This window comes from Copadichromis virginalis, linkage group LG5 (genome assembly GCF_057382275.1).
Source record: "Copadichromis virginalis isolate Kocher_CV1m ecotype Utaka linkage group LG5, C_Virginalis_male_GT1.1, whole genome shotgun sequence".
Taxonomy (NCBI): domain Eukaryota; kingdom Metazoa; phylum Chordata; class Actinopteri; order Cichliformes; family Cichlidae; genus Copadichromis; species Copadichromis virginalis.
Window position 1 is genome coordinate 15,734,276 of NC_140622.1, and position 10,573 is coordinate 15,744,848.

Genomic DNA, 10,573 nt, shown 5'->3' on the forward strand with positions numbered 1-10,573 from the left:
CTCGACACTGATTCAAACGCAGAGAAGCCCGTGAGAAGAATGACTAAAACGATGCTACACCAGACCTATTTGGAATACGGTTTCTCTGTCAGTGTAAATCTGGATGTTTGGTTGATGGATACAGGCGTGGCTGTAATTCTGCACTGGTAGATTCGGGTAAGTGGAAATACACTTAGGTTTGCCTTGGGATATGCTTCACTGTTACCGACGTGTTTACAACCTAAATTGCATATTTGCAGCATTTTTCTGTAATTGGTTTTATCCCATCTGACACACTAATCCAAAAGAGGTCATGGTCTTTTTTTTTTCTTTAAAAACAAAAGAAAGACAGCGGTCCATACTGTTTGTATATTTAGATCATTTACAAATGCAACAATTGGAGTTTCCAAATGCACGTCAGTATGTTCATCCATATGGTCTTCATTTGTTCAGTAAATGCCCTGAAGCTGTTAATAGAAAAAGTGGATTAAAAATGTCCAGTGAGGTAAGTGTGCGCAGTGTGACGCCGTCATCAGATCAGATGATCGTTTATTTTAGGACCCCAGAATAAGGTCGCTTTCCAAAACTGAAAAAAGTATCCTCTGTACAGGAAGGTGTCTGAATCACTTCTGTAACTAACAGAAACTTGTAAGCTAATATAAGAACCTCAGCATAATAAATGTGACTGTAAAATGAGTAAGACATCATTTAGAACCGGTAAACTATATTTTTATAATAATAATACAAAAGAAATGTGTAGTAGTAGTAATGCCTAGGCTACAATAACTTCACTTACATCTCTATTGTTTTTTGTTATTTATACACAGCATGTGCATTATTCTGATTTAAGTAATTCAACAAACATGCTTTCCTGGGGAAACTATTTTATCTTCACTCACTTTTTGACTGGTCAAATATAGGACTTCAATTCCCTTTGCAATCATGTTTAAGTGGCTTTAATACTTAGTAGTTTTGTGGCATTGTCTTGCATTTGAGAATTGCTATATTTAAATTGTAGCAAACTTTGCCTATCCTAACTGCTTTCTTCTGCTTGTCAGGTGAGCAACCATGGCTAACCTGCAGCAGGAATACCCTGGAGTTCTTCTGGGGATCCTGGAGGAACTGGCCAATATGCGCCAGTGGCTTACGTTCCAGGATCTTTGTCGTATGGTCAGCAGCCGCTTTGACCTCGAGCACCTTATTGAGCTCAGGAGTTTGCTCTTTGCTGCAGCTAGCAGGGATCCCTGTTTCCCAGCCACTCTGTTCAGGGACAGAGTTTCTACCAGAGGCCAGGGGCTATCACCCATAGGTGTCGCTGCTGACATAGTAACTATCTTCAATCTTATTCAGATGACGGGTGGGGTCTCTGAAGGGAGCCAACCAATGAGAGCTCCCACTGTCCTGCCTGTTGACCAGTCCCCAGGCCCCAGTCTGCCTGGGATCCACCAGCTGAATATCCCTGGTCAAGAACGAGTACGCACCCACTCTGACTCCAGTGGCCAGCCAATTGACCAGCACTTGCTTTTTCCAAAATCAAATTACTCAGCGCGGAAACGAGCAAGTCTTCCCCCGGATCCTATCTCACTTGTGTCCTCCCCCCCAATAAGAGCGAGGGCTGTGTCTTTCGACTTGCCTCACACCACCCTTCTGTATCCTAGCAGTCAAATCTCTGACAACGCAATGAAGAATATCTACCTACCTTTGGAAACAGACAGTGAGTCTAGTGGAGATTCTGCCACCGTGGAGGTGTTTGAAGCTGAACAGGGAACATCGGTTGACCAGAAGAGAACCATCTTCAGGAAAGACTTCCACAACCAGCCACCTTTAATACCCCAGGTCACTGTTAGCAGTGAGTCTCCCAGTCCCAACAAAGGGCAGAAAGGATTCGACAATCTCAGCTTTGATATGATCGCTAATCCTTACCCATCACCAACAGCAGTTTACCAGACTCCAGAGCAGCGAGTTAAACATGAAAGCTTGGATGACCTACAGGACTCAACGTATTTCGGACCCGGCTCTATCCCGGAGCCATCCCCACGGCACCTTCAACCTCCTAGGACAAAAAAGCATGCATGGAGCAGTAAAAGTCACAGTCTAGAGGATCGGCTAGGCCTAGACAGCATTGGGATGGGCATAGAATCACAAGGGGGGCAACTTCCAAGACGTTCAACCCCTGCTATCAGTAGGGGCTTTGGGGGGTCTTCAGGAGGAGAGAGTGGAGATAGTGGATTGCCAGGTGGAGCTGATGGATTCAAAGCTCAGGCAACACAGACAGACCCACCGGACCCTCGGCGACTCCGTAGCCTTGTTCATGCTGATCGCCTCTCTTTTATGACCTCATTAGATGACCCTGAGTTTGGGGAAGATGACATCAGTGCAATCTTTCGTTTCTTAGATGACATTAGTATGTGTGGTTCCACAGGAGTCCTGCACCCCAGTGATAGCACCGCTAACCAGGACACCCCTGAGGCTAGACGTGGCCGGCTAGGTCAACTCCAGAGGCTCTTTCACTCTCTAGAAAGCAGTGACGATGGGCTGAAAGCCAGTGTCTGTAAGTTACTGCTTCGTATGAGCCAGATAGAAAGACAACTAGAATCGCTGAATGATGTGAAGTCTGAGATTTCCCAGGTACTTTCTGCTTTACAGCGATTAGATGAAAAGATCCAGCAGCCACCCGGAGGTGGCGGACAAGTTACAGGTGGGAGATGGCTTGAACCTCTTAGTGGTGTCTCCTCTTTCATGAGCCACCCTTTAACTCCTTCCGAATCATCAGAACCTCAACCTTTGTCTGCATCTGGACATCTGTTTCCCGCTACCAGTTCCAGTAGTCTGGACTGGAGCCGTTGGAATACTCCAGGAGATCAAACAGAAAGCAGCAAAGGTCAGGCAGATTCAAAGGGCGTGAAAGAAGGGAAGAAGGATGCATCATCTAGTCGTGCCTCTAAAACCCAGCCTGAAGTGAAAAGTGTCTCTGACTCCAAACAACTGAATGTGTCTAACTCTGCAAGAGACTGGACTGTGTCATTCTCGAAAAGTAAAGATGGCAAAGCTTCACAAAGAAAAACCGGGCAGGTAGAGTAATTCCACATAGTATTTGATCCTATATTTTCTATGATACAAAAAATAAATGTTAGATTAGAGATTAGTTCATAAGCATATAATTAATCGCCCTTAAATGTACACAACAGTCTCAGCCATGAGTATAAACATGATGTTCAGCCTCAAAAAGGCATGTTTTTAACTCTGTATTTTGCCGACTAGACATCTGTGATTATGTGGTTGTTTGACAAGTGAGCTATTGGTTTAAACTTTTAGGATGACTAAGATTTGGTCAAGACTGAAAAGAAGTATATTGAAATGTATATACATTGTGGTATTTAGCATAACTAACATTGTCGACTTACAGAATTTTAAATACTTTAAAGATGTGTTGTCATCTAAACAGCATACATAAAATCTGTGTTTGGTGCATATTTATTCTAGGCAGATCAGTCGGGCAGCACCACTAACCTACTCTCCCAAAAGCCTGCCAGCCTGGTGGAACAAGTGTTTAACTCATCCCTGTTCCACCACAAAGACAGCAGTCTCACAGGGGGGCTAAGCTCTGGAAAGGTCCTGGACCCCAGATTGGCCGAGGGAAGGGGAAGACCAATATGGACTGTAGATGACAGAGAAGCACGAATCTCACCATTGGACTTACAGGCAAGAATTTCTGACTTTTAAAGCGACACAAGCAGTGTGGAAATGACACAAGCAAATATGTTGTATGATTTATTTTTTTTGATTGCCTAATATCAGTGCCTAATGCAGAGTCAGCTGACATCCATATCGATCAGTCAAACTTTATTTATATTTATGTGTTGCACATTTAATGTCTTAGTGCAAAAGGAAATGAATGGTCAGCCAATAAAAACATGGAACAAGTGTGAAATAATAAATATATATCTACTTGGTATAGAAACTAAATGGAATTATGTCCCTCAGGCTCCCGAGTCTCTGAACCCGAACAACATGGAGTTCTGGATGGACGACATCTACAATCCAGGCTACGATGCTCTACTCAGGCGTAAAGAAGCTGATCTCCGCCGGGCCAAGATCTGCAAGCTGATTGCACTTATAGCCACTGCAGTGACTATCATTCTCATCATCGTCATTCCCATTTGCACCATGGGCCAGTGAAGCCTCTTCCAGAAAACTCACTTTCTTGCCTGATTTCATTTAATTTGTTAATATATTTATTTTCAGCAGCTATGAGCTGTGCCTAGGACCATATATGGGATTCTTATTGAGATTAGTGGAGGAGAGACTGTGACTCTTGAGCGGGTTTGATGATCTGCGAATGATCAATACCTCCTTTTATTTCTCTGCATGCACCATCATTATTTATTACTTCAGAAATACAGGAGGATTTTAACTGTTACTGGAAATTACATATAGCCATTCCCTCGTACAGTTACATACACACTGTAAATCATCTCCCGTGCCATTTTTTTCTCCCATTTGCTATGATTTATTTCATGACTTATGTTCCTACTAAACTGAAGCGACTGCAAAGGAAGTAACTAACTTTAAAGGTTTTAAACAGTTCTACAGTAACTGATAGCATATGTTGAAACTAGTAATACTGAGCCAATGCAAAAGGGACTCTTTTTTTTCCCCCCTCCTTTCGTCTGCACTTTTCTGAGAAACAGCACTGTTAAAAAATGCATTGTGAATATGCTTGAGCACTGAACACTGCCTGACTTGTTCTTGCTGTTCGCCTGAGAACAAACTAGGGCTTATTTCACCTCTATGTAAGATAATTGTTTCATTAGTAAATCAGAGTTTAACATCTGTAATTTATAAATAGAGTTGGATTTCTTTTTATAATTAAGTTTAGTTTCAACATTTCTTCTTGTACTTTAAAAGATATACTGCTCATAAAATGTTAAGTTATTAAAAAAATAATATTTTTATAGAGTTTTCGCCCATTTTCAAACTGTCTAATCCATTTTTGAATGTGTCTGACTTGTGGAGCAGAGTGTTTACCAAGCGTCAGGTTTCACGAAATGAAAGTTGTTGTTGTTTTTGTTGTCGTTCGTGATGCTTTGGCTCTGGAGCAGTGAAAAAAGGAGGGAGCCCTTTCCAGTAACCACTCTCTGAGTGGATGATTCCACTTGTAATTTAATTGATGGGATGTTTTGGAGTCCACCTATGCACATTATCTTTTCACAGTACTCACTTGCCAATAGCTTTTCCACATTTTTGCAGACTCACTTAGCAGATTCCTCTGCTGTCCTTTGAAAACGTCCTGTGAACTAAGTATGCTAACTTTTTGTCCCTGACTAAAGAATACATTGCGGCTGATGTCAAATCTGTTCATCTATAGTGGGATACAACAATATATCTCTGCAACAAAACTACCTGTGTAAAGCTTCTATCTTTCAGCTTTTGCTGTCAGAGTGCTGTTGCTTGAACTCCAAAGTAAGGCTGTGATGTAATGTGCAGAGTTCCCTTTATTGTGGTTAAAATATAAAGCACACTTACAGTAGACTGTAATCTAATACATCCTCATCGGAAACCACAGCCTTTCAATGACCAGATAATTGAATTAAATACACCACCTCAACAAAAATGTAACATTGTAAGCTGCTCAACTTCAGTATTTTTCAGGACTAATTGGATTGCATTGCATCTTTTAGGTACACATCTTCCTCTGATGTGGATTGGACAGTTGTCATGCCATAAAAACTTCACTTTACACAGGATGTATAGAGAGAGTGGGTCGTGCTTCAGTGTATGGGCCTAAGTAGATGCACTATATACCTGCCAAGTGCTCCCCATGAGGCTGTTTGTGGATCCATTACCTTTCCAATGGTGCCAGTGAGAAGACTTAACTCAGCACAATCTGCAGGGTGCTTCCTTTCAAACTTCTGTGCATTAGACCATCCTCATACTTTTTTAGTCTTGAAATGCACATAACACTTTTGTTTGTAATGTCGATCTTGTTTTTGTAGTATCCACGCAACTTTTAGACAGACAGAGGAAATCTGTAAACTTGTTATTCGAGTAAACAATGCCTAAAAAAGAAAACTTGATCGCGAATGTAAGAAAAACATGTCACCATACAGTTTTCTGGTGTGCAATGCTTCAATGATGCAAGGATGTTTGTTGACTTGCCTGTCTGCATAAACTCATTAAAAGGGGTGTGTGCCTTTTACAGCAGTTTGTCTGATTTAATAAACTCTAAATGCAAACCTAAATGTAATATATCATAATCATGCACTTATAGCAACACAGAGAATGGGGGAAATCCTGCAGAAAAGAACTGCACTGCAAATTTAATTATGTCTCATTTTTCCTCAAGTGTGTGGTTACACTTGCAGACAGAACAAGTCCATCCATTTTAAGAAAGAGCTGCTGATTAGAGGGGAAAAGAGATATTCTGGCAGTCAAATGATCCATGACTAGAGGAAATGTACAAATAAAGATGAATAATTGATAAAGACATAAAGGACGCATCGACTGACAAATCTGATTATCTCAAATCAGCTATAGTGGACTTGAAGTACTCAAACAGTTCTGAAGTAATGCTCATTTAAAAAAATAAACCAGCTAAAACCTTTTTTTGAATTGTAAACTGTTCTAATATGGACACTTACATGTAAGTTCTGCAGTTGAAAGCGTGTGTGTGTGTTGTTGTCATTAAATCTTGCACAAAGAGCTCCTGCTACACCCAGATATGCCATCCGCTGCTGATTAATGATGCTGTTGGTTGCATCCCAGTTGGCACGATGATGGCAACGAGACACAAGGCACAATTACTCACTGTTTCACAACTTTATAATTTCACACATAATTTCCCATTGCTGTATTGCATTCAATAATATACACAGAAAGAGCAGGAAGTATATATATTGTGGTGGCTTACTCTGAATAAAACTTATAGTGAAAACTGCATAGTCTATATATAAAAGTTACTGATATCACTGACTAATATTTACTCACAGTCAGTAAGGTAGGCATGTCAAACTAAGTGGCCTCATGTGAAAATCTTAAAAAAAATAAAAACATTTAATACTTTTGTTCTATACATTTCAGGAATATTAAAAATGCCCATGATGATTATTTGTTTGTTTAAATAAATAGATAGATAGATAAATAGATACTTTATTGATACCACAAGTGAAACTGTTGTGTTGCAACAGCATGATAAAGAATAAAAAATAGTACAGTCTACAATAAATAACAAAGAAACAGCACTTTGTAGTGCCACAGCCGCCTTATACTCAGGGGCGGATCAACAAGGGTGTTATGTGCCACCCTAAAATAATCTCTTGCCACCCGTAGTGCCACCCTAGGTTTTTGCATATGCCAATGTTGTTTTTTAAAATAAGCTAGCATTAACACTTTGAGCCTAGCTACAGTTAACACTGAATACCTAAAACTGAGTATATTGCATACTGTTACCCTCCCTCCCCACTACTAAAAAATGGTTATTTCTTGTTGTCAGTAGTAACCAATGCCTTTGATTGTGCCGAGCAATGATATTTTTAAAAGTGATGAAAATCCTAGGCAAGACTCCACTCCTCTGTGAGGAAACATCTGAACCGTTATCTGTGTAAGTATGTTTTTCTAACATAATATGTAAAGTTGGTAACAGTATGTTTTTAGAGGCTTGGTGGAGGACAAGAGGTGGTTGCTGTGGTGATGGGTGAAGTGGCGTGTCCACAGAAGGAGATGCTCAGAAAGCTGCAGAAGAAGACGTGTGCTGAAGTGCTGAATCTCAGCCAAATACAGACAACTGTGTGTATGCTCAATCATCTAGTGGGCTGGTTTCAGTCATTGTGCGAATGTACTGTTTATAAGTTTGGGGAAACCTGCAGTCAGCTGAGACTAAAGAAGTCACTTGGTTGAGTGACGAAACGTTTCTCCCACTACGTCCAGATGGACAGAATCAACCTTTTGGGAAGGACAACTGTGGCTTTTCTCCAACTTTTGGCCAATCATGTTAGTGTCCTGTTTATCACACATAATAAAAAGCATTTACTCTCTGTGTGTGATGTTAATGTGCAAATGTCATTTGTTACTATAGAGAATATGCACAGGACTACTGATATAGGGCTGTGTTTTTGTGGCACTTAAGTTTAAATTGGTCATGGACAGACATTCTTCCATAGCATGAAGAACAGCAAAGGTCTAAGGCAGTTTTGAACTAGTAATATTCGTTTTCGAAATGATTCTTAGTTTAGCCACAGGTTTGCTTTATGTGTTATTACAGGACATGTTTTTTTGAAACGCATCTCCAAGCTTGAAAGCTGGGCAGGCACAAGTCCATTTATTTTGTTATGAGTTTGAGTAAATGAATGAATGAATTTGTTCGCAGCTGGAAGAGGGTGCTGTTAAAACAACCCTATTATTTTTTTCTGTTGACTGCTTCTCTTAGCTTCCACCAACATTATTACCAAACATACTCATGGGCAAATAAATAAATCGCTCTTGTACAAATGATCGGTGAAAGCCTCAGACTATCGTCGGTGGTCGATATATTCGTCCAATCGCCTAACCTTATCCTATATCATATTGTTGGGGTCCACAGAATACTTTTTTTTACATTTTACTTTGTAATTATTAAATGTTTGCAGGTGTAAGCAGAGTTTGCCTGCACCACCACTGTCCCACTGACATCCAAATTCATGCAGCAGCTAGATCACCATTCCTTGCTGCTAATGAAAGTCTTCCAAAGGAAAGGAGGAGCTCTGCGATAAAAAACAATTAAGAACATAATTTTGAGTTGTTTTTGCAGCACATTTTGGGTCCTTATGGAGTTCCACTGTTAAAAGCAGTCCAATCAACCGACGTCAGACAAATCTGAGGAGAGATTATAGTACTGCACTGCGCAGTTATGAATTCATCCTGCTGCTTCTATCAGCAGTGGCATTATCTGAAGGGAACCAGTGTCCTGATTCCACTGCCCTGAGAATGGAGGCTTGACCCAGCAGGGAGCACCATCATACCAGCTGGTGAGTCTGGTGAGGCGGTGGAATGGTGTTCTCCCTCGGACTCTGCAGCACGTAAAAGGTGTCGTCAGCTGCAGTGGGTCTGGGGTCAATGAATCCCCTGAATGCAATATAAGGAAACTCCTTGGACCCTGTAACCAGGTCATGGTATAGCAAGAGGATTCTGGTACATCTTGGTGTTTTTGGTTAATGTCACAGCTGTATCGATTTTATGAGGCTATACTGTGTAAAAAAGGCTGGTGCGGTGTAGAGATTTACTTTAATTTGCCAGTTTTATTTGACTTTACAACATTTACGGAGAGATATTTTCAATAAAAAATGACAAATGCAGCAGCTTATTTAGTTTAAATTCTAACCTTCATAGGCTATTGTAAAAGCGTAACGGATAGCTATTTTTTAAATTTGAAATTTGCGTTTGTAAAATAGTTTAAAGTTAAAAGTTGGGCATAAATCATTATAAACAGGCGTTTGTTATACATTTCAGGTAAATTTTATTCTGTAGGGAAAAAGGGCGAAACGTCTTTATCAAAGGCGCAGTTAAACGCTCGGACAATATTTCACAGTACACCAATTTTATTGTACACGGGTTTTTTTGTTTATTTTATTTATTTTTTCCGCACGAAGATGATTTATTTTCTTTAAATATTTTGTGATGAATCGATGATTAAAATACATTACATATTGCAATATTACAATTATTAAAATACTTATCGAAACTGTGAAACTAAATGAGATTTTTTTTTTAAATATGATAACTATGGGAAACTTATTCTGAATAAATAAAGCCGACATGTTTATCCCTTCACCTCGCTTGGGTGACACTGGGAGTCAAGGTGCTAAGGTTTACGTGTTGAGGGGGCAGGAGCCAACAATCGAATTTGGTTTTCACGTGTGAGCGCTACCAGGAGCTTTTTCTACAAGTGCTGTGAAAACTGTACATCTAATGAACAAATTATTTTTAACTAATGTTGAGGGAGATGTGGCCAAATTTGATCTTTTAAGCATAGTGTGGAAAATAAGTTATGGCTACTGCGAGATGCTGATCTAAATAAATATATCATAATTATGTGAGATTTACTTTAGTATTGCCGTCTATACAGGTGTCCAGATGTATGTTATGGGTGATAAATTTAAATTGTGTGCATACAATAAGCAGGCTTGAGGTTTCTCACCTGACTTTAGCTGTTTTATTTTCAATAGACTGATATTTAACCGAAATACAAATATGAAAACCTAAGTGCTGAACACGAATTCATTATTAAACATCACTGAAACTCTATGCAAGCTTAATGGCAATGTGTTCATGATTCACAAATATTATAGATTGCATTCATTTATCACAAAACTTTGTTCACAGTCACCAAGAACATGCAAAGTTGTTCTTTACTATGATCTGTACATGTCTTGAGATTTAAACCCTTAATTTCTCTGATTATGTCATGATTAACATAGGTGACCTTTTTGTTTTCTTGTAGCTGAGTTGGTCAGTCCAGTCAGTTTATGTCAAATGATCATCACAAACCTGAGGAACCGTCCTGATTGATTCAATTTCTTTCATCACATCTCCTCCTGTTTCATGCAGGCGTCTTTCGTAC

General features: G+C 39.8%; 1 protein-coding gene across 1 annotated transcript; it reads left to right on the top strand.

The window, feature by feature from the left end:
* The first annotated feature begins 1,047 nt into the window (after positions 1-1,047).
* On the top strand, positions 1,048-6,199 carry LOC146709195 (major intrinsically disordered Notch2-binding receptor 1-like). Its single transcript, XM_085456197.1, has 3 exons — positions 1,048-3,051; positions 3,463-3,681; positions 3,964-6,199. The coding sequence occupies exons 1-3, from the start codon at positions 1,048-1,050 to the stop codon at positions 4,156-4,158; spliced, it is 2,418 nt and encodes an 805-aa protein (XP_085312323.1). The 3' UTR covers positions 4,159-6,199.
* Positions 6,200-10,573: the final 4,374 nt, after the last annotated feature.

What these genes read in the sequence shown, in the direction of transcription:
- LOC146709195 (XM_085456197.1), top strand. Translation starts at nt 1,048, where the DNA reads ATGGCTAACCTGCAGCAGGAATACCCTGGAGTTCTTCTGGGGATCCTG. An exon ending in CACAAAGAAAAACCGGGCAG is followed by an intron (nt 3,052 to 3,462) that starts GTAGAGTAATTC and finishes TATTTATTCTAG; the next exon opens with GCAGATCAGTCGGGCAGCAC. An exon ending in TCTCACCATTGGACTTACAG is followed by an intron (nt 3,682 to 3,963) that starts GCAAGAATTTCT and finishes TATGTCCCTCAG; the next exon opens with GCTCCCGAGTCTCTGAACCC.